Genomic DNA, 24,915 nt, shown 5'->3' with positions numbered 1-24,915 from the left:
TTATTTATTTGATCCTAGTCTGCCTTTGGAGTGGGTTGGATAATCACCTACTCAGTTAGGATTTGGTTACACAGATTAGACTCTCAAGATGAAAATTCTTTCTTTTCTAGGACCTTTCAGTGGTGTTCAATTTATGCAACGCCTAAACCACTTAAACTTGTAGCATGATGCACCACAAATAGAATTACTGTGCCGCCTACCTTTTTTTGTCAAGTTTCTCCACCCCCACAATTTCATACTAAATCTTTGAAATCACCCGGAAGTCAGTAATTAGTAAATATTTAAAGGACGAGTTTTTTATTTTTTATTTTTTTAATTTTTTAAAGCATTGCATAGTGCATTACAATTCATTCATTTTGATAGGAGGAGAAATGCATAAACTCTTGGAAGATTTAAAGGAGTTATTTTGCAACCAGAAAATATGGTATAGATTTTAGAAATATCCAGAGTGAACTGCAGTTATTTTACTTTCACCAGTTATTTTTCTTTCATCTACAAACAACTTAGTTGGATGGCAGTGCAGGCTCGAAGGGCCGAATGGCCTACTCCTGCACCTATTTTCTATGTTTCTATGAAAGCAACCACATAGAAAAAGGCTGAGAAACAATAGTTTCTCATGTTGTAAAGTTTGAACCAGACTTTGCTGAAAACCAAAATATTCAGCTGTGCTCCTTGTTTCATTAATTGAACTTAAAATCAGATTTAGGGAGTAAAAAAAAAGAGTATTTATCATATAAAGTTATTCAGTTGAAACAATCATTAAAAAGATAGTGTGCATCAACACATTTTGATGAAGCAACATAGACTGTTTATTATTGCTAAAGAGACCACAACATTGGTCTTTGTTGCCTTTCATTATCTCTACAAAAGAGGACACAACTTGGCACCAGGTTGTAATCAGAGATAGGATATCCCAAAAGAACACTGATATTATCCAACAACCTTACAACACACACACACACACACACACACAACTGTTCTATGGATACAAAAGGATACACTGTCAAGTCAACTCAACTTTATTTGTCACATGCACATACAAGATGTACAGTGAAATGAAAGTGGCTTGCGGGATTGTGCAAAACAACAGAACAGAACAGAAACCGTATTTACATTAAAAAAGAAGACACAACAGTATGTACACCCTGGTGAGATCAGAATTTACAGTCCTGATGGCCTGTGGGAAGAAACTCCGTCTCATCCTCTCTGGTTTTGCAGCGTGACAGCTGAGGCGCTTGCTTGACCGTAGCAGCTGGAACAGTCCGTTGTTGGGGTGGTAGGGGGTCATTCATGATCCTGCTGGCTCTGGATCTGGGGGGGGGGGGGGGGGGGGGGGGGGGGGGGGGGGGGGGGTGTAGTTCCCGTGGTCCGTTTGGCCGAACGCACTACTTTCTGCAGAGCCTTCCTGTCCTGGGCAGATCTGTTGCCAAACCAGATAGAGATGTTTCAGGTATTTAAATTTGCTCACCCTATCCACAGTAGTCCCATAATCCCCAGTGGCATGAACGTCCTTGGTTGTTGTGCGCTTCTGAAGTCCACAATCAGCTCCTTAGTTTTTGTGACTTCAAGAGAAGGCTGTTGTCCTGACACCAGAGTGCCAGGTCAGCCACCCCCTCCCGGTAGGCCTTCTCCTCGTTATCAGAGATCAGACCCACCACCACAGTGTCATCAGCAAACTTAATGATGGAGTTGGGAGCTGAACCTGACCACACAGGCATGTGTGTACAGGGAGTATAGTAGGGGGCTAAGGACGCAACCCTGGGAGGATCCCGTGAGGAGGTTAGAGGTATGTCTACCCATCTTGACCACCTGGGGCCTGCCGGTGAGAAAGTCCAGGACCCAGGCACACAGGGGAGTGTTCAGTCCCAGTTCCAGCCAGTGGGGACAATGGTGTTGAAAGCTGAACTGAAATCAATGAACAGCAGCTTCACATAGCCCCCCCTTCTAGCTGTCAAGGTGAGAGAGAGTGGTGTGCAAAACCTGGGAGACCGCATCATTCGTGGATCTGTTTGGACGGTATGTGAACTGCAGCGGGTCCATGGTGCGAGGGAGGAAGGCGCAGATGTAGTCCTTGATCAGCCTCTCGATGCATTAGATGACCACTGAGGTGAGGGCCACCGGTCAGTAGTTATTCAAGCAGGCTGGAGAGGCATTCTTAGGCACTAGAACAATAGTGGATCTCTTGAAGCAGGCAGGGACCATGGACTTGGCCAGGGAGAAGTTGAATACTGTGGTGAACACTGGAGCTAGCTGATTAGCACAAGACTTTAGTACTCGCCCAGATATACCATCTGGGCCTACAGCTTTTCTCGTGTTCACACGTGTCAGAGCCCTCCTCACATCATGCTCGGACACCGAGAATGTGTGCTCATCCCCAGCGGTGGAACTCCCTCCAGCCTTGTTAGCCAGCACACTGACAATGCTATTGTTAGCCGGCGAGGTAGGGGGTGCTTTTGCCCACCTCAAATCGTGCATAGAAAGAGTTCAGGTCATCAGCTAAGGAGGTGCCAGCACTCCCGGTTGGGCGGGGCTGCTCTGGTAATTTGTCACGCTGCTCCATCTGCGACTCCATACCATCTCTTTACCTTTTTGCGTCCTTCACCGCCCTTCGCAGTCTGTCGGACTCTGCCTTGTAGTCATGCATGTTGCTGGATGCCAAGCCGGAGTTGTAAGCAGCAGTGCGAGCAGTCAAGACTACGCGAATAGACCTGTTCACCCAGGGTTTTTGGTTCAGAAAGATGCTACCGCTTACCGTGGAGGACGATGTTGTCGGCATTTGTTGCTATGAAGTCAGTGACTGCTTCCGTAAACTCACTGATGTCTCTGGTACTTGATTGGAACATATTCCAGTCGATGTCACTGAATGGTCAGACCACCGCTTTACGTCCCTCGTCACTGCCGCTTCCTGTACAGTCCGTTAGTTATACTCCGGCAGCAGGAAAATGGCGGCATGGCCAGATTTTCTAAAAGGAGGGAAACGGCCTTGTATCCTTTCTTGAACGGCGTGTAGCAGTGGTCCAAGGTTCTTTCCCCCTCCTGGTGACACACCTAATATTTTGGCGGAAGTTAGGCATAACTTTGAGGTTTGCCCTATAAAAATCCTCAGCCCCACCATAGCCACATCAGGATTCTTGTTCTGATGCCGACATAACACATCATGTAGGACCGATAGTGCCGCGTTGGAGTCCGCATGCGGTGGAATGTAGACGGCTGTGATGATCGCATGAGATCGCATGAGATCGCCAGATGCTCCAGGTCCAGCAAGCAGGTACGGGAAAGAGTCTTAATATCCTTAGGGTTGCACCAGTTGTTGGTGGTCATGAAGCAAACCCTTCCACCCTTAGATTTTCCGGACTCTTCCGTTCTATCCGCACGAAAAACAGAGAAAAACTCGGTTGGCCAGCGGAGTCAGCCATGTCTCCATCAGACAAAACATGTTACAGTTTCTTGTGTCCTGGTGGAATCTAATCCTCGCCCTGAGATCATCCATCTAGTTTTCCAGAGACTGGACATTAGCAAGAAGAATGCTGGGCAGAGGTGGGCAGTAGGCTTGAGCTCTGAGTCTGTTCCGAATCTCTCCCCCCCCCCCCCCCCCCACTTACCTCAATGCTTTTTTCCGACTTTCTCCCAGAGCCGTGCTCCCATTATGGCTGTTGTGACTCACTCTTATCTCTGCCGGCCATGCTGGATCGGTGAGTAAAGTGTCTAAACAGCCTTGGGTTACGCTAAAGTTTTAAGCTCAAAAGAGTTTTGCGATCGTAGAGTGTTAGCGCTGATGTGTTAGCAGCAAGAAATAAATTAAAAATCAACAAAATAGTTTAAAAAAACGCACAATCTCCGCAGAGCTACCACAATGGCGACTGGACTCAGCTGCGCCATCTTGGGATGCAAATACCAAGAGGTGTGTTTTAAAGAAAATAACTTGAAGGAGATGGATAGGCTTTAATAGGAGCATGAACACGTATTCTTCGGCCAACCGCTTAATTTGCCACTAATGGTGAGTGTAAAAAATGTGGCACTCAATGCATTAAGGTAGGGGGAAATCGTGGCCTTGCAGCTCGTTTGGTGCGGCCTTTCCCGGAGTCGGGCTCAGAGCTTCAGCGGCGGCGCAGTGGGGACCTTAACATCGCGGGCCCAGAGCTTCAGCGGTGGTGCAACTGGGACTGTAATATCGTGGACCCCCTTGCTGGGGGTCACCGGAGAACCGCTCCGACCGCTGGCCTGCAAAATCTGGAAGCCGCGGTCTGTGGATCTTCTGGCTGCAGGCGTGGAGTGGACTTTACTTACCATCATGGAGCGGGCGATCCCTCACCGGGGGTCGCCGGAGAAGAGGTCCGACTGCCGACTTGCGGCCTATTACATCTGGAAGCCACGGTCTCCGGTTAGGAGGTGGATGATTGGGAACTCCGGGCCGCGGGGTGTGCTCGACCTGTCCCAATCATCCCGACCAGAGGACTTGAACATCGGGCCGTCTGTAGCGGCGACTATAGGGGGTCAGGGCCCCAACCACAGGTCAACAAGGGATGAGGAGGAGGAGGAGGACTGTCTGTACTGTATTGCCCTCCACCACAGTGAAGAATGCTGTGGTGGATGTCTGTGTTGAATTATCTTGTGTATTGTGTCCTTTTTTAATTGTAACGCTGCATGGTAAATTACATCTCACTGCACCCTATGGTGCATGTGACAAATAAATTTGAACTTGAACTTGAGGGCAAAGATGAAAAAAAAAGGCAGTACGATAAGGAGATTTAGCATGAAAAGGGAATGAAATGTGGAGCAAGAGGAAGAAATATAGGTGCAAGGGGACAGGGTAGTGGAAAAGGAGAAATAGGTTCACATCCTAGTGAGACAAGGAAGAGAGGAAGAAAAAAGTGTTGGGGGGGTGCTGCATTGGAGAATTCTCACCATTGGATTATAAACTACCCACGTGGAATATGAGGTGCTTATCCTCCAGTTTGCGTGTGACCTCACTCAATTAAGGAGGCTCATGACAGAAGGGTCAGTATGAGAATAGGAAGTTAAAATGGTTAGCAACCAGGAGATCCATGGAAATTGTAGGAATAGCACTTAATTTTGCTTGGGTAGCTTACTACCCAGCGGTATGAATATTGAATTCTCTAATTTTAAGTAATTTCTACTTGCACTTTTTTACTTGTGTGGCTGTATGGTAACTCAAATACCACTGTACCTTAATTGGTGCACGTGACAATAAATGTGAACTTGAACTAATTCACAATTTTAGTCTACTTAAATCCTGGAAGTTGCTTATTCTCAAAGCAAATCATTTTATGTTCCCTCTCACCCATTTGGCAACCCGAGATATACGGCACCACATAATGATGCCAAGTTCAATAGCATACCAAAATAGGCCATCATACCCACTGTAATTAAAGTCAGAATTCCAGAAGCTGACCTTAACTTAAACCACCACAAATTGAAGCCATGTCTGCCAGCTGTTAGAAAACAGGAAGGAAAATGGATTTTATTTGACCCCATGAGTTCCCTTTTATGCTTTTCACTTCTGTACACAGATCCCTGCAAATTATTCACTTCAAATCAGATGATAATAATAATAATAATAATAATAATAATAATCTATATTGTCATTGTACAAGACAACGAAATTTTGTTGGAGCAGTCCTCCAGCTGCACAGGAATATGAGTATAAAATACGTTTAAAAAATAACTATTAAAAAAATTAGACTATAAACATATAGGAGTATGGGCGGGTGTGTGAGAGAGAGGGGGGGGAAATCAGTGTGGGAGGGGGATAGAGTTCAGTAGTGTCACAGCTCTATGGTAGAAGCTGTTTTTTAGTCTTGTCGTGCGGGTGCTCAGTGTCCTGTATCGTCTTCCTGAGGGCAGGGGGGTGAAGAGGCAGTCTCCAGGGTGTGTCTGTACTGTACACTGACAATGACAATTAAAATTGAATCTGAATCTGGTGTGCTGTCTCTAATGATGCCCTTGACCCTCCGGATGCAGCGGGTCCGGTAGATGTCCTCCAGTCTGGGGAGCTGGGTGCCAGTGATCCTCTCAGCAGTCTTAATGACGCGTTGGAGAGCTTTCCTGTTCTCTGCGGTGCAGCCAGAGTACCATACTGTGATGCAGTATGTGAGAACTGACTCGATGGCTGACCTGTAGAAGCTCACCAGCAGCTGTTGTGGGAGACGTGCCCTCTTCAAGCACCTCAGGAAGTGAAGCTTTTGAAGTCCTTTCTTGGACGTCACCGTGATGTTGACGGTCCAGGTCAGGTCGTGGCTGATGTTGACCCCGAGGTACCTGATGTTCTGCACAGCCTCCACTGTTCGCCGTTAATGGTGATGGGCTGATGGACGAAGGTCTTCGGTCTCCTCCTGAAGTCCAGGATCATCTCCTTTGTTTTTGCTGCGTTGAGGATCAGGTTGTTCTCACGGCTCCAGCTCACCAGGTTCTCTACCTCTGTCCTGTAGGCGGCCTCGTTGTTACTCGTGATCCTGCCTACCACGATGGTGTCATCTGCAAACTGTAATATGGTGTTGGCCTCGTGGGTGGGTTTGCAGTCGAGAGTGTAGAGGGAGAAGAGGAAGGGGCTCAACACACAGCCCTGTGGTGCACCGATGTTCAGGGTGATGCTGGAGGAGACCTGCCTCCCCATGCGCACAGTCTGTGGTCGGCCGGTGAGAAAGTCCAGGACCCAGCTGCTCAGGTGTGTGTTGAGGCCCAGGTGGTCCAGCTTGGTGACTAGTTTATGGGGGGGGGGGGGTGTTAAAGGCGGAGCTATAATCTATGAATAGCATCCGCACATAACTGTCCCGCTGGTCAAGGTGTGTCAGGGTGAAGTGGAGGGCCAGTGACATTGCGTCCTCCGTCGACCTGTTTGCCCTATAGGCAAATTGGTGGTGGTCTAAGGAGGGGGGGATGCTGTTCTTCAAGTGTCCCAGTACCAGACGTTCGAAGCACTTCATCACCACCGGTGTCAGCGCCACTGGCCGATAGTCGTTGAGGGACCTGATGGCTGATTGTTTTGGCACAGGGATGATTGTGGCTGTCTTGAGGCATGTTGGGACGGAGGCCTGCAGCAGGGAGGTGTTAAACAGGTCCGTGAGCACCGCAGTCAGCTCCCCTGCGCAGTGCTTCAGAACCCGCCCTGGTACTCCGTCAGGTCCGGTGGCCTTGTTGGGGTTGATGTGCTGCAGGGTCCGTCTCACGTCGTGGGGGCTCAGAGTCAGCACCGGTGGTGAGGGTCCCTGCTGTGCCCGTATGTTGTCACTGCTGTCGGCGCAATCAAACCTGGCAAAAAAACAGTTCAGGTCGTCAGGGAGGGATGAGCTTTGTGCGTGTGTGGAGCTGTTGTAGCCGGTGATGGTTCTGATGCCCTGCCACATGCGTCGAGAGTCTGAGCTGTTAAAATGCTCCTCGATACGCTTCGTGTAGCAGTGCTTTGCTTCCCTGATGTCCTTCCTCAAACTGGACCTTGCTGTTCTGTAGGCCTCTGCATCACCTGAGTGGAAAGCTGCATCCCGGGCCTTCAGCAGACCAGTTACAGCGCCATTCATCCATGGCTTATGGTTGGGGAGTGTCAGTATTGTCCTCTGTGTGGTGACACTGTTCATACAGAAGGTGATGTAATCCAATACTGATGAGGTGTAGGTGTAATAAGAGCAGGGCTGCCAACTCTCACGCTTTGAGTGTGAGAATCATGCATTTGGCCAAATTCTCATGCTCTCAGACTGATCACAAATTTCTCACGCTCTGTTGTGAGAAATTCTGTGATCAACGAGAATTTCAAAACTCATATCAAGTGCATAATCCACGGGTGTTGGAGAGCCGGGACTGAGGGAGGGATGGAAGCAGAAGCAGCGGCGGGGACAGATGCGGACTTGAAGCCGGGGCTGGCGAGTGTTTGCCGGGCTGACGAGTCGCTCGCTGCAGCTCCGGCCATGGAGCAGTGCAAGAGCCCCGGGCCGTTGGAGGCGTCGGAAGCGTTGCGCCGCTAACGTTAGTCTCTGTGCCGAATTCGCCCTGATGACCAGCATGCATCAGGCAGCGTCTCTGGAGAGAAGAAATGGGTGACATTTCTGGTAGTGAACCTTCTAAGGGACTCTTCCCAAAACCTTTAGAAGGGTCTCGACCCGAAACGTCACCCATTCCTTTTCTCCAGAGATGCTACCTGTCCCGCTGAGTTGCTCCAGCATTTTGTGTCTCTCTTCGGTTTAACCAGCATCTGCATTTCCTTCTCACACAATGAGACCCAACAAGACGACTTTGCAGCTAGTACCAGGTAGTAGTGGGTGGGTGAGGGACGGAGAGAGATGTTAAAGAAATCGATATTCATACTCAATCGGGGAAATTAGTTGATATCTGTCTTTAAATTGATATTTTGTTCATCTTTAAATGTCTTGGATTCATGCATCGTGGGAACAAATAAGCAAAGGCAAGATGTTAAATATAAACTACAAATTAATTTCAGAAAATATAACTTGTAGAGATGAACTTTGCCCTTCACTTTACAAAGAATAACCTCAGGGATTATGCAGTAAATGTCATTCAAATACTGTGCAACCTTTGGATAATATTGTTCATGTTCAAATCAAATAGGTACGTCTTGATTTGTTCAATATTATAATTAACTCAAAGTTACAGCGTGGAAACAGCCCTTCGGCCCCTGAAGTCCGTGCCGACCATCGATCACCCGTTCACACTGGTTCTATGTTATCCCACTTTCTCATCCACTCCCTACACACTTGAGGGCAATTTACAGAGGGCCAATTAACCTACAAACCCGCATGTCCTTGAGATGTGAGAGGAAACCAGAGCACCCGGAGAAAACCGCGGTCACAGGGAGAACGTGCAAACTCCACACAGACAGCACCCGAGACCAGGATCGAACTCGGGTCTCCGGCGCTGTGGGGCTTTAATTGTAATGTTACTACTTGGGCCTCCGCTGAAGGTCTGGTTAATTGGCTTGGTATAAGTATAAATTGTCCCTAGTGTGTGTAGGATAGTGTTAATGTGCGGGGATCGCTGGTCGGTGTGGACTTGGTGGGCCGAAGGGCCTGTTTGCGCGCTGTATCACTGTCCGGCTAGCAGGGCTGTGTAGGGCCGAGTGCCGGGACACGGTGACATCTGGCTCTGATCTCCACAAAGCCAATCACGAATCGAGCAGCGCCGCAGATCAATGGGCCTCTGGTGCTTGGAGTCGGTCCACAGACAGAGAGGAAATTGGCTGCTACTCCGGCTTTTTGTGTCTATCAGTGACTTGGAGAGTAGGCTGGACAACGAGTGACGCAGCTGGTCACGGCTCCCCTGATCTACGCTATTCCCACACACTTATTGGCCTGTCCCACTGAGGCGACTCTTTGGCGACTGTCAGGGACTAGTTTTACTAGCATTCACCTACGACAACCTCCGACAGCAAAAAATTGTTGCCACTGCCGCTTGTAGTCGACTAAAAGATTGCCTAAGTGGGACAGGCCCTTCAGGTTGCAGCTCGGTGCTTCCTGGAGGACAACCAGTGGCTGCTGGAAGTAGGTACCAAGCACTGGGTAGAAACGGTGGAAAATAGTGGCCTTCAAATGGGGGTGATTGGAGACAGCATCCTGCTTGCCTGTTAGATTTTCACTGACTGTAACTGCAGGAAAAATGTTCCCGATGTTGGGGAGTTCAGAACCATGGGTCACAGATTAAGAATAAAGGGTAGGCCAGTTAAGACTGAAATGAGGACAAACTTTCTTCACCCAAAGAGTTGTGAATCTGGAATTCTCTGCCACAGAAGGCAGTGGAGGCCAATTCACTGCATGTTTTCAAGTGAGTTGCATTTTGCTCTTGGGGCTCGTGAAATCAAGGAATATGGGGAAAAAAAAACAGGAAAGCGGTACTGATTTTAGATGAACAGCCATGATCATATTGAATGGCAGTGCTGGCTCGTAGGGTCTATTGGCCTATTCCTGCACCTATTTTCTATGTTTCAATGCTTGAGTATACGGCAATAAAACTCGACCACTTGATTTTGAAGCATTCATGCATGGTGCAAGTATAATGCAATCATAGAGTGATACAGTGTGAAAACAGGCCCTTCAGCACAACTTGCCCACACCCGCCAACATGTCCCAGCTACACTACCTGCTTTGGTCCATATCCCACCAAACCTGTCCTATCCATGTATCAGTCTAACTGTTTCTTAAATGTTGGGATGTCCCTGCCTCAACTACCGCCTATGGTAGCTTGTTCCATACACCCACCACCCTTTGTGTGGAAAAAGTAATCCTTTAAAAAGTTACCTTAAATATACTTCAAACAAAAAGCATTGAAATCATCAACAATGCACTAAAACATGATTTTAATACATCAAATTAAAAAAAGTCCCTACACCCCATTTCTACCACCCCCTCCCCCCACTCGATTGTTCCACTCCCTCGCCGATTACCCCCAAGGCGAGTGATCAGTGATCACTCAGCCCCCCCACTTTCAAAAATGCTTTGTGGCCCCTGGTTCAGACAGAGAGCACTGCCAGATGTGAGCGGGGAACTGAGGCCAGTTGTCCGTGATGTCTGGATCCCAATGCTCAGCGCTTCGTGTTTCGGAGTTGGCTAATGTGATTGATTTGCAATTAGCCTGATTTGTAATTAGTTGACAAAACCTAAATTTATTAATCCAGAATATCCAGGGGGATGGGATAAGTGTAATATTAAAATGACATGCAAGGTGTCAGGCATACAAGGTGTCACAACATACAGCCCTGATAACCCATTATTTCCTTCAGTTAAATATTGGGAAGGTAGCACTTTTGTCATTTGCCACTCAATTATTATGTTTGTTTACCTCACTGACTATTTCTAAACCCCCCGTCCTAAATTCCTTTGACAGGTTGAATAGAAATGTCCCCAATCTTGTTGTTTTATTAATTGAACACTTAGATGAACATCCTCAAGTATAGTAATCAAATGGAAACCGATTCAGATGCGATGTTTAAGAGCTTGTTCAAAGAAAGGGAATATTTTAAAGGAGTGACAGAGATACTTGAAGGGGAATGTGTGAGGAGGTTATTATTTGTCTTTAGTTTTAGCTTGAACCAGGACAGCTGAAGTTTCAAAGTTTAATATAGTAATTGTGCTAATGCTGACTCCAACAACCACCTTAAGAATATCATCCATTCCGGAGGTTTTATTTTTCTGATGCCATTTGGATTTCACTTGATACTCACTTGGATTTCAATCACTTCAATGTAAAAGTAATTGGGAATGGGGAGCATTGGAACAAAAATGTCCCTTTATACATATTACCTGTAATATAATAATGTATGCATGTTGGTAGGTGCAATCAAAACAAAGATCCGTTTATCATGGTTGTGTTATGAATATCACAGAAAATATTATGTACTCTCAAGATCACATTTAGTAGAATAATATTGCTTAAATATATACTTGACTTTGCATTTCGGAAAAGTCCCAGTTGAGAGAAAGACTGCAAAATACTGAAAATATTGGGGGCGAAAATGACTTCAGGATAGTTTGTTAGGAATATGAAGGAAATGGTAACAGAATACTTATACAGCTGAGTGAGTATAATTTTATGGATGAGAAATTGTGTTCAACCAATTGATGACTTTTTTGACAAAGTAGCTAGCATGTTAGATAACAAGGAAGTTTATGGGTGTAGCAACTTTTGTTGTACAAAATTTGGCCTGTGAAGTGCCCATTGAAAGATTACTGCATTAGATAAGCACCTGTGAACTTGAACGTAATACATGAATACACTAAGATCATTCATGTTCTGCACCTGATAAACAGAGCCTGGCTCTACAATGGAATGTAATTAGGAATGTAATTTAGTCTAACCTTATTCATAGCTAATCCAATTTAAACCATAAATATTCCATTCAAATGTGTTAAAAGACTCGCTACAGTAAGCACCAGATTGCACAATTTCAAGCTGAAAAATGCAAAAGCTCCTTACCATGGGAGAGGGGCACTCCCTTCCCACACCCTCCCCCCTCGGTCGCTACGCTCCCCTCTGGCTTGGTCTCTCGCAATTTCTCACTCCCAACTCTCACCCAATGTTGGCAGCCCTGATAAGAGGCAAGCAGTGCTAGTAACTAGATAGGGGCTGATCCTGCTGCAAAACCTGCAGAGTTTTGCTGGCAGATGGAGCTCAGACATTGGCAATGGTTCTGTGCCGGTTCTTATGCAGCATTCCACCCAGCAAAGCGGTGGCTGGACGCCTGCCCTGACTCAGAGTCTGGTCCCACCTCAGCCAATTCCTTCCGTTTCTTCAAACTTCCCGAGTGCCAATGATAATAAAATGTGAAAGGGTACTCAAAGAACCCAATCTGAATGATTTAGGCAACCCTTCAGTTGTCAGACAAACCAAACTATGTGATGATAAAAGTGTTGCATTTTGTTATTCTCGGAGCCAGATCACAGGGCTGAATTTTTGACCATAAAAGTTTGCTGATAGTTTTCAATTGCTGGACAATACAACACTATGGACAATACAACACTATGTTCTTAAACATAGAACAGTAGAACACAAGAACAGGCCCTTTGGCCCACAATGTCTCTGCCGAACAAGGTGCCAAGACCACCTCGTATCTACCTGCACATAATGCATATCCCTCCAATCCCTGCATATCCACAGGCCTATCCAAAAGTTTCTTAAATGCCATTATCATATCTGCCTCCACCATCATCCCCAGGAGAGCGTCCAGGCACTCACCCCCGTGTAAAAAAAACTTGCCCCTCTCCATTCAGTTCAAGTGAAGTACAATAGATAGACAGACAAAAGGGGAAGATACAGAATGCAGTCTATAGTGCTCAGCATTGTAGCACATCAGTTGCTAGGACTATGTCCAATGTCCTGAATGGGGTAGAGGTGAATTGAATAGTACCATAGCTTATGGACCTTTCAGAAGTCTGAAAATGGAGGGGAAAAAGCTGTTCCCGAGTGTGGTGGTATATATCTATATTACTAAAAGTCTGATCTTGACAGCTTTTGGCCCACTCTGCTGCGATTTTCCGAGAGAACGCTGCCACCTAAGGCCATCATTTTTGGTCACCACGCTCAGAGTCCCCTTTCCGCCTTCCGTGACTGGAGGGTTTTTCCCATCAAAGAAAAATCAGAGATATTAATGTTTTTAAAAAAATTGCCATTCTCTCTGCTGCCCCCGCTGGCAGCAGGGGGGAGGGACTATAAAACCCGGAAGTGTAGTCCCTCACTCAGTCTCTGCCAGACCCAGGAAGCGAGAGGGTCATGGCTCTCTGAGTTGCGAATAACACTGAACGCACGTCTACTCCACGGTGAATCCCCACAATGCGGCTGTAAAGTGGCTGCTGCCTAATTGTTTGCCTCGCCTTTTTAAAACGTTTGTGTTCACAAAATGAATTTTGGTTGTCGGGTGGCTGCAGCCAAATTGTTTGCCTTGGCTTGGCTTTTAAAATCGTTGCAACAGTTGGCTGCCAGCCCAAGAATCCACTCGGCCCACAATGTTTATACTAGCTCTCAGGAAACCAGTACCTTCGGCCTGCAGCACCCATACTAGCGCAACAGAACCCCCCCCCCCCCCCCACTGGCGAGCAATATTGGAATTGGTGGAGAGGTGGAATATTGCGTTGGTGACCAGCCCTCCTGTGTGATGCTGGGACCCAACGGTCCCACTTAGTCTAGTATATATTTAAAATTGTGTGGCTGTGAAGGTAATTGGCATGATTAGTAAATTTGCAGATGACAACTGGAGGTGGATTGGACATTGAAGACATTTCTAAGATCAATTATGGCCATCCTGTTATAGGAAGGATGTTATTAAACAGGAAAGAATGCAAGAAGGATTTCATAGGTTGAAGGGTCTGTTTCCACACTGGATGACTCTATTGAGTACCTAAGCTTTGCTATAAAAATGTTTAATGGGATGAAGTAAATGGAAACTAGAGAACTCTGCCAGTATTAATGTTTGCAGCAACATAGCTGGTGGTACACTGTTCCAATTATGTTGTAAAACCACTTCTTAATGCAGACTTAACGTGGATCGGTTTCTAGGTACTTTGATTATTAACATAGAACAAAGCATTGTGAGAATAAAGTTTTAACCTTATTTCCTGGTCCATTCAAATCAGCAATTCAGTATATTGAGCTGGCGAGTCAAACTTGTAAATGCACACGATTGATGAAACTGCACCTTAGTTATTTAAGATGCTATCAGATCTACTGAATGTTTCCATATTTTTTGTGGGTGTACTGGCAGATCAAGTATACTGAGAAGCAAGATTGATTTTTTTTTTAATTTGCTCATATTTGATGGATATAACTCATTTGTCTAGAAATTTCAGTGTAGCTTTTTTTGGACAATGTCCATTTTAACTAACCCTGACAATTTTCAGATGCCTCAGAGGCTCAAAGGAATGGCTCCTAGATTTCAGAAGTTGGTATTTGAAAACATGATACCACTTTCTCATCTGCTTTGCTCAGAATCTCAGCCATGGACTGGAAGCCTGGACTAGTATTGTGCCTCAGAGATTGGTGCTATACTCATTGCTTGGTTTGAATAAAATTGCATTTTCTCCAGTCTTAACAATTACAAAAAAAAAAACAAGACCCACACTTAACACACACATCCATCACAATGAATCTCCAACACCTCCTCACTGTGATGGAAGGCAAAAGTCTTATCTCTTCCCTTGTTCTTCTACCATGGTCCAGCAGTCCACTGCAATGTCGAGGCGAGTTGGGACTCCCGATGTTAAAGCCCCCGGCGGGCGATAGTAAATCCCGCGGCCGTTAAGCCGCATCGGGCGATGTTAGGCCCCACTCCCAAGTCATTTCAACCCGCGATTCCGGCGGGGAAAGTAGCCGTTGCGGGAGCTCCGAAAAGCGGTCTCCCACCAGGGACCTGCAAGCTCCCGATGTTGCCGTCCACCTAGCCTGCGGCCGGAGACTCCGAAGCTCCAAAGTAGGGTCGCAGCCGCGCGCCACCACAGCTCCTCCTGCTCCGAAGTCGGCCAGCTCCGCGATGGCAGGTCCGCAGGCTCCGCGACTGGAGCACTCAGGTTGGTTCCGGCCAGAGGACGCCGCCAGCTCCACGATGTTAGGCCCAGCGACATTAGAGACCCGACAGGGAAAAAGTCGGGTCCCTGAACAGGAAAGAGATTAAACGGTTTTCCCCACCCCACCACATATACACAACGAAAAAAATAATAAAACTAGAATCAAAACATACATTTAACGAGACAAAAATAAATAAAAGACAGATGGACTGCAGTCGAGCCGCTGCCGTTAGGCGCTGCCACACCACACCACAATTGTATCAAAAATCTGGATGAGAATGTACAAGGCATTATTAGTAAGCTTGTAAATGATACTAAAATAGGTGGTATTGGAGATAGTGACCAGTAATTACAGCATAAACTTGATTAGCTGGGCAAGTGGGCTGAGGAATGGCTAATGGAGTTTAATTGCATTTTGGGGAAGTCAAACGAGAGCAAGATCTTCTCAATGGTGGAAGCCCTGGAGAGTGTGTGGAACAAAGGGACCTAGGAGTACATGTATATAGTTTCAAGAAAGTGGTGTCACAGGTAGATAAGGTTGTAAAGAAGGTGTCTGGTACATCAGCCTCCATCAGTCAGGGTATTGAGAATAGAAGGTGGAACGTTACAGTTGTACCACATGTTGGCGAGGGTGTATTTGGAGCATTGGGTTCCGACCAGATTTACAAGGCCATTGCCAGGACTAGAGTGTCTGCGCTGTAAGGAGAGGTTGGGCAAGTTAGGATTTAATTAGTAAGGGGGAGGGGGTAAATGCACAGTATTTTTCCCATGTTGGGGGGAATAAAGAACAAGGGGACATAGGTTTAAGGTGAGAGGGGCTGTTTTTTTCCCCACTCAGAAGCTGGTGAGTATATGGAATAAGCTACCAGAGGAGTTAGTTGTGGAAGGGACTAAAGGAGGAGGAGCCATCTTGGGGAACGGCTGCTAACCAGCAGCCGTCCGTTTAATTCATTTTTTTTTCAGTTTTCAGTTAGTTTTGTTCGTCGTTTTTTCGGAGAAATGGACCTTATTGTGGGGGGGAAGGAGGTAACCTTACTTCTAGGTCCCTACCTGGTCGGTGAGGCAGCTTTTTCTCTGGGCTGCCCGTCGACCCGTCCTCGTGGCCTACCAGCGGGCTTGGAGCGCCGTTTCCTGGTGGGGACCGCCCAGCACCTCGGCTTCGGTGGCGGCACAGCGCTGGAGTGCCATCGCGGAGCGGAGTGGGCGATGCCTTGCCCGGGTCGCCACGCTGGATCGACGCGCTGGAGCTCCGCCGAGAGCAACACCTCCGGGCTGCGGAGCGGAGCGGGCGGCGCCGACATTAACATCGGGAGCCTGGGAACTCCAACTCGATGCGTCCTTGTCGGTTTCGGAAGCCGACAATCTCCTGCTAGGAAGCGGCCGTTCCAGGTGGCCCAGCCGCTGTGAGGACTCTTCCAATGCCGGGGCAACACCACCCGGCTAGAACGGCTAGGAACATCGGGCCTCCGTTGAGGCAACAGCGGTGGCCTTAATAGGCCTGACTTTTTGGTAGAATTGGGGTTGGGGACTGGACTTTTGTGCCTTCCCCCACAGTGGTAACCACTGTGGGGGGATGATTTTTCTGTGTGCAAGGTACTTTGTTAGTCTGTGTCCAAGATGCCTGTCGGAAGAGAGAGTGGACGCTGGCGCGCTTTAGCTGCCGCTGCTCTCTCTTCACATTGTGTTTTTTTTTGATTTTTTGATTGTGTCTTTCTATCTTTAACTTGTGTATTGATGATGTCCTTATTATTTATTTTTCTCCGACTATATGTTTTTTTTTCTCTTCCGTTTAATCTTTGTAAGGTGACCTTGAGATTTGAAAGGCACCCGAAAATAAAATGTATTATTATTATCATTATTATAACCACATTTAAAAGACACTTTGGCGTGTACATGGAGAAGAAAAGTTGAGAAGGATATGGGCCGAGCACGGGCAAATTGAATATCTTGGTCGGCATGTACAAGTTGGGCCAAATTGCTTGTTTCCATGCTGCATGACTATGACCTTATGTCCAAATGGGTCTGGAAGTCACAGCGTGCAGAGCACCATGAACTGTGTCTTAGCTCCTGAACTCTTTAAACCTCTACTGGAGAGGAGTTCGTAAAGGGTCAAGCAGTGGATTAAATAAGAACAGCACCCCTTTATATTGGGCAGAAAAAAAAATCCCCACATCATTTGATCAGAGAATTAAGTGAAGAGAGGGAAAGATGACGGAGAAACATGCAGGAACCTATTATACACTGGGGAGGAGTCATGTGGTCAGGTTTGGGCAGGGGAAAGCAGTCCTACATTCTTCAAGGCGTTAGGAAAGGAATTGTATTCACTTGTTGGCATCTTCATTCCACTCCGTTACATTAAATGTTACAGGGATGCAATGCTGAGGCTTTATAAGACACTGGTCAGACTGTATTTGTGTGTTGTGGACTACTGGGCCTGTACTCAGAGGGGTTTAGAAAGATTAGGGGGTATTGTAACTCATTGTTACTTACTGAATAGTGAAAGGTTTGGATGGAGTGGATAGCCTTAGAATAAATTATGAAAGATGAGGAGAAATATCTTTAGTTAGAGGGTAATGAATAAGTGGAATTCATTGCCCCAGACAGCTGTGGAGGCCAGGTAATTGGGTATTTTTAAGGTGCAGATTGACAGATTCTTGATTAGTAAGGTGTCAGGGGTTAAGGGGTGAAGCCAGGAGAATGGGGGTGAGAGGGAAAGATAGATCAGCCATGATTGAATGGTAGAGTGGACTTGATGGGCTGAATGGCCTAATTCTACTCCCATAATTTATGAACCTATTAAGACCACTTTGTCCGAGTTGTGTCTTACCATATTCATCCTCAGGGTAACCTGGTCCAAGCTCCCCTGAAACACCCGAAAGCATTACATGGGCTTCTGAAAACATCATGTGTGGCCCAGACACAGAAAGAGTGCCGAGACACCAAGCACTAAAGCAAGCACCCTGTCAAATTTCATAGCTGGTCCAATACAATGCAAACTAACATTATAATTTACTCCAGGTTAATTTAAACTGCAAACCACAAAATAAAAAAAAATTAATTAACCTGAGTCAATTACATTTTTTGTGGGTTTACAATGGTATTTAAATGATAGAGAACTTGCGCAATGTCTTGTCATCCTAATTGATTCAAATGAATGTTCTGCCCATGGTTGGATTTACTCCGTTTGCTAGCATTTTACTTTAGAAATAAAACATTTCTCATTACATGTGATCCTCGTGTTATGGCAGTTTAGGTAACAGAAATTTGCTTAGATCCCAAATCAAGACCCAATGTTTAAGAAACCAAATAAGATTCGCTCAAGTAATTTATGCATGTAAAAAAGCAAATAATCACAAAATTCAATTTTGCTCAGCTCTGGTTTCTTGACATACGAGTGGATGTCATAGAAACATAGAAAATAGGTGCAGGAGGAGGCCATTCGGCCCTTCGAGCCAGCTTTGCTTGAAGGTCACAGATTTACATACTGGAAAATTGTTATGGTTATGGCTTCATAGGTTTTCTATGAACGCAACCCCCCAGTAAAATGGGGGGTAGTTGCCTGCAGAGTAGAAGCCACATGCATGAACTACCCACTCTTTGAATGGCCAAACCTGCTCACCACCACTCTTCTCCAAACCATGCACATCAGTTGCAGCTCTGAATCCATACACGTCACTGTTAATTCTGTGCAGATCAATCTAGCGGATCAGCCTACCATTTAACAAATGATTTACTACAATCTATGTAGACTACATCCACCGCCCTACCCTCAAAGATCACTCTTGTCACCTCCTCCAAAAGCCCAATCAAGTTGGTAAGGCACGACCTGCCGTGTACAAAGTCACACTGATGGTCCCTAATTAACCCATTTTCTTCCTATCCGGAAGAATGCACTCCAATAGCTTCCCTACCACTGATGTGAGCCTCACTGGCTTATAATACCCTGGACTCTCTCCACTTCCCTTCTTAAATAAAAGAAGAACATTAGCTACTCTTCAGTCCACCGGGACCTCACCAGTAGCGAGAGAAGATGCACAAATCTTTGCCAAGGCTCCTGCAATCTCGTCTTGCCTCTCTCAATAACCTGGAATAGATCCCGTCTGGTCCTGGGAATGTATCCACTTTAATTCTCTTCAAGAGCTGCAACATCTCCTTCGCAATCTCAAACTGCCTTTGCATATTAGTGTTCTCCATACTTTCCTCACTGTCCTTCACCTTGGTGAAAGCAGATGCAAAGTACTCATTTAATACCTTGTCTACATCCCCAGACTCCAAGCACAAATTCCCTCCTTTAACCTTGAGTGGGCCTTTCTTCTCTCTGGATACCCTCTTGTTTTTTAATGCAGATAAATTAAACTTTGGGATTTTCCCTAATCCGATTCACCAAAGCCATTTTGTGGCCCCCTTTGGTTCTTCTAACCGCTAGCTTGAGTTCTTTCCTCCTTTCTTTATATTCCCCAAAAGCCCTGCCTGATTTAATCCTCTTAAACTTTGCATGCATTTCTTTTTGGCCAAATTTAAAACCTCTTTGGTCATCCAAGGTTCCCGCACCTTGCCATCTTTATCCCTCTTCCTCAATGGAACATGCCAGTTCTGAACTTCAATGAACTGGCCTTTAAACGACCCCCACATATCAGATGTGGAATTACCCAATACCAACTCTCCTTGTGTACCCTCCCAAGCTCCCGCCTAATAACAGTGTAACTTTGCCTTGGTCCAATTTAGTATCTTCCCACAAGGTCCAGCCTACTCCGTGTACAAAATAATCTCTTCCATTGTAACATCAGTCACCCGGCCAGACTCATTTCCCAAGATAAGGTCCAGTATGCTCCCTTCTTGGTTTGCACTGTCCTCTGAGTGTTGTCGTGACAGTCTCCCTGATCAGTAGTGCAACTCCTCCACCTCTATTGTCTTGCTCTCCTTTAAATGACACGGCATTGTTCCAGTACCACACTGAATTTCAGTCTACATTTTAGTGTTCTAAAAATGGGGATTAAATCCCTACCCTTCTATTTCATAGGACAGTGCACTATCAGTTGAGTAAAGCTATTCAATTTTTAAGCAATGATCGTGATGAATGCAGTTCCCAAGTACTAGGTTGCCTTTCAATGAGACTTTAATCTAATCTTTCAGGAGGAAGTATAAGGTATCATGGTCCCATTCAAAGAGGAGTTTTTCCAGTGACTCTGCCAATATTTGTCACTCAACCTTTCTAAAACAGATCATATGGGTATTATTCCATTTGTTTGTGGGAACTTGCCAGGTTAAAAACTGGCTTCTGTATTTTCCTACTGACATCAGTAAATATATTGCAATTGCTCTCCAGTAGCTGCAAAGTGTTTAATGATTTACTTAAGTTGTGAAAAGTGCTCTACAAATCTAAGATTTTTCTTCCTGTAATCTCTGAAACACCAAGCATTTGGATACAGGCATAGAAAAACTTCAATTCATTAAATATTAAACCATGTCACCCATTTCCATCTATACAGCACAAATATTTGGCAAGTAATTATTTTATGAAAAAAAACCAGATAAATTAAAGACAACCCGACATCATCACCTAACATCAAGGATGTATCATTAGTACTAAATTCCTTTTTTGTGCTTTTCTACCACTTTATTAATCCAGTTATGTTAAATACTGTAGAAGTATTAGAAAACAATATCAAAGTGCTAAGTTTTGTGGTTAAAGGTACAACATTTTAGTACTAAATTTCTAATGACAATCAAGATAATTCTGAAGCAATATGGTACTGTTGTGTGGTGGAGGCAGAATGCTAGAGGACCTTTGTCTTGCTGATGTTCAGAATGAGGCCCAATCTTTAGTAAACTTCGGTGAAGAGGTCAACAAAACCTTGGAGCTCGGGTTCTGAGCTCAAACAGAAAGTGTTTTGTGCAACTCAACCACATAGGGTTGAATGGTGTCTGTACGGACCAACTTCTCTCTTGTAGCAGCTTGTTGACAGTGATATGCAACCATGCAGAAAGATTGATAAATGTATTGGGGTAGTAGTGCAGTCTTGTGTGCCACCAGCTTTCAATGAAAATGGTTCTGTTGTATCCATTTTGCATACTTGGCTGCCTCAGACTACCAAAGAATCAGCACCCAAGCACTTTCAGAATAGGAAGGGAAGGGGTTAATTGGAAATAAACCACTTGCCGTTTGCTGTTGAGACTTTTCTAATGTGTCAAAATTGCAGAACAAGTGCAGCCACAACAGTACAACTTGTGTGGATCATGTGGACTAATTTTTTTTTTTAATTTGTATTTGTTTCCGTTTCGTCTCTACAAACTGGTTCACTTGTCTCTCTTCTTCTTATGCAGTCCCTTCATAGAAACATAGAAATTAGGTGCAGGAGTAGGCCATTCGGCCCTTCGAGCCTGCACCGCCATTCAATATGATCATGGCTGATCATCCAACTCAGTATCCCGTACCTGCCTTCTCTCCATACCCTCTGATCCCCTTAGCCGCAAGGGCCACATCTAACTCCCTCTTAAATATAGCCAATGAACTGGCCTCGACTACCCTCTGTGGCAGAGAGTTCCAGAGATTCACCACTGTGTAAAAAAAGTTCTTCTCATCTCGGTTTTAAAGGATTTCCCCCTTATCCTTAAGCTGTGACCCCTTGTCCTGGACTTCCCCAACATCGGGAGCAATCTTCCTGCATCTAGCCTGTCCAACCCCTTAAGAATTTTGTAAGTTTCTATAAGATCCCCTCTCAATCTCCTAAATTCTACAGAGTATAAACCAAGTTTATCCAGTCTTTCTTCATAAGACAGTCCTGACATCCCAGGAATCAGTCTGGTGCACCTTCTCTGCACGCCCTCTATGGCAATAATGTCCTTCCTCAGATTTGGAGACCAAAACTGTACGCAATACTCCAGGTGTGGTCTCACCAAGACCCTGTACAACTCCAGTAGAACCTCCCTGCTCCTATACTCAAATCCTTTTGCTATGAAAGCTAACATACCATTCACTTTCTTCACTGCCTGCTGCACCTGCATGCCTACTTTCAATGACTGGTGTACCATGACACCCAGGTCTCGCTGCATCTCCCCTTTTCCTAGTCGGCCACCATTTAGATAATAGTCTGCTTTCCTGTTTTTGCCACCAAATTGGATAACCTCACATTTATCCACATTATACTGCATTCTGACCATGATTTTGTGCCTAGTCATCTGGATCTACAAACACCTTTTTTTCCCCACCTCAATTGCCAAAACACTGTGCTGGTGAATTTCACCATTGATGTATCTCTTCATGAAGAAATTAATCCAGAGATTTAAAAATGGTCCATTTTTAGGGTCTCGGCATAATAATTTATTGTTGAAGTACAGTGCTGTGGAACAGGGCCAGGATGTTAAAGGACATTTGACCTTGGATGCTCAATGTAAGGCCCTTCTTAGAGTTAAAGTCAATGTGATTCAGATAAGAAACAGGTCCTTTGGCCCAATTCATGGCAATCATCATGTGATAATGAAGGCATGTGGTTAGAAGCTAATCATGTGTTTGACACAATTTGCAAGCTGTCCAGTTTTCATTTCCTCTGACAAATGCAGTTGAAAGAATCATCTCTTTAGTGTGAAATATCATTGATGTGACATTTGAGGGTTTCTGCATGTAGCACCATCGTCAAGTACATAATTACAGATCAGTAATCACTAAAGAACAATGAGGATTAATAATCCCTTTAATGAAAAGGAAAAGTTCACTTTATACTGCAAAGTAGAAACAAGGCACACCCAGGAGATCAGATATGCATTTCGTTGTCTCTGTACTGTACACTGACAATGACAATTAAAATTGAATCTGAATCTGAATGTTGTAGCCAATTCTGGACTCCATCTGTGGTGGAGAGCAGTGCTACCAGACCTCATTACCAGCCTTCAGTTTTATAGCAGCCACCAAGTACCCACATTATTCCAATGTAGAAACCAAACTTTTGTCGACTTTTTAAATTTCCATTATTTCACTTAATAAATTGAGCAGTATTTTTTTAAGAAGTGTTATTTATAATTGTTTTAAATACATAATTATCTGAACCACTGATTGATCTCCACATAGTACATTGTCAAATGTATTTTGTCAAAGACTGTGCTGGGAGCATGATCTCAGGTTCCACTAACCAGGACCTGCTCCACCCTGTGAGATGACATGGAGTGAAGGATTCCTGTGCAATGGATCTAGTCCATGCAGGTCCTGCAGCCGGCTAGCGTGGCCAGTGTATTACCCTAGGGGCAGGGTGCAGGCAGCGAGTTGGATCGCCAATGTTCCGGCCCAAGCAATGCATCAGAACATTTCCCAATTCCTCAGCTTTTTATTCACCTAAACCACCCGAGTCATCACAGCAACTGAAGACAAAGAATCTTTTCACTTATCAAAAGAGCAAAGCATCCTCAGTCTGGACTTGGCAAAGCCCTTTGTACAATGGACAACAATGATAATCGCGTTGCCGTCATTAGTTTCTCACCTGTAGAATCTGTCGTTCCAATTGAGAGTTTCCTTTGCATAGTTCCATGATCTGTCGCAGCAGTAGCTTGGTACTCTCAGTCTTCCCAGCACCACTTTCCCCACTGAATTCAAAAGAGAAGCAAACCAAAGTTATGCATTATTTTTCAACTGCTTCATATCTAGTCGTCATTAAAATTAGAGTAAGAATTACAGAAATATGATGTTTCAGTGCAATCAGTGGATAAATTAACACCAGTTTTTCTTGGTTTTATTGGGACAAGATAAATCAAACCATGAAGCAAATGCTAGAAAAGATTTCGAAATTACACTGCAACAGCTTACGAGATCTGCACATGTAAGCATCAATTCTGGGAACCTGAAAACAGGACCTCAGGAAAGGAACACATTCAAATCTGGCCTGTTTTACTCAATATATACTAAAGCTCCTGATTACCACATCTTTATTCAATAATGACCCAATGTCATTGAATCAAAGCTACTCAACCAAACCTGTTCAACAGTCACCCATTACATATCCTCCCTCGCTGCAATCCATTCCCCCTGCAGCTTGCACAGGTAAAACAGAGGCTCACATGCAACTCTTCAAATCTCATCTATTGCATCTGGTGGTTGTGATGAGGCCTGCCTTACATCAGCAAAACCAAGTGTACTCTAGACGACTATGTCACCGAACACTTGCGCCATAAACCACCAAGTTTTGCTGGAGAGCACTAGTCTAACTCCTTTTTCTATTCTGACCTTTCTGTTCTGGGCTTCCCCCATTGAGAGAGCACAGTCACATACAAAATGGCAGAATAGCACCTCATATTCTGCTTGGGTAGCTTACAACACAAAGGTATGAAAATGTAATTCTAAAATGTTTAGTACCCCACCCTACCTCCCCTTTCTTTCCTGTATCCCTCCCCCCTGCAGAATTCCACCACAATCTCCCAATCCAACCCCTTCACTCCAGTTGTACCCTCTTGTCCCTCTCTCTATCCTGTGCCCCCAGCACATTCGCTGCACCATCTCCTTTCCCCTCTGTATACTCATCTTCTATTCCAGAGTCCTACATTTCCCTCTCATCCCCCCCCCTTTCTTCTTCCAACCATATCCCATCCACAGACTTTATATTTCATTCTTCTTCTTTTCTTATCTGACACACTTTTGTCTCCTTTTCACCTCTCGCCCTTTGTCACTTACCCCATGCATTTTCTCCAATTAGCCTCCTTCACAAGTTTCTAACGATCACTTTGCAGGCATTGATCCTTCCACCACATCTTTTTCAGCTTTCTCCCCACTATTCATACTTGGTTGCATAGATTCATGAGTGGCTTAATGGTAGAAGAAAGCGGGTTGCGGTGGAAGGACGATATTCAGGCTGGAGGTCTATGACCAGTGGAGATATACAGGGACTTGTGCTAAGACCTCTGTTGTTTGTGACATGTA

The 24,915-nt window shown here is 45.2% G+C and overlaps 1 protein-coding gene across 2 annotated transcripts in view; it reads right to left on the bottom strand.

Annotated features, from left to right (window-relative positions):
- Positions 1–24,915, bottom strand: part of LOC129695751 (myosin-IIIb) — a 164,306-nt gene that overhangs the window by 119,060 nt on the left and 20,331 nt on the right. For both annotated transcript variants that reach the window (XM_055633018.1, XM_055633007.1), the window contains exon 4: positions 23,486–23,588. In XM_055633018.1, coding sequence (XP_055488993.1) covers positions 23,486–23,588 — 103 coding nt within the window. The remainder of the gene's footprint in view (positions 1–23,485; positions 23,589–24,915) is intronic.

The sequence above is a fragment of the Leucoraja erinacea genome, chromosome 1, assembly GCF_028641065.1.
Source record: "Leucoraja erinacea ecotype New England chromosome 1, Leri_hhj_1, whole genome shotgun sequence".
Lineage (NCBI taxonomy): Eukaryota > Metazoa > Chordata > Chondrichthyes > Rajiformes > Rajidae > Leucoraja > Leucoraja erinaceus.
The sequence above is the reverse complement of the archived record's forward strand: the minus strand, read 5'-3'. Positions and strand labels throughout refer to the sequence as shown.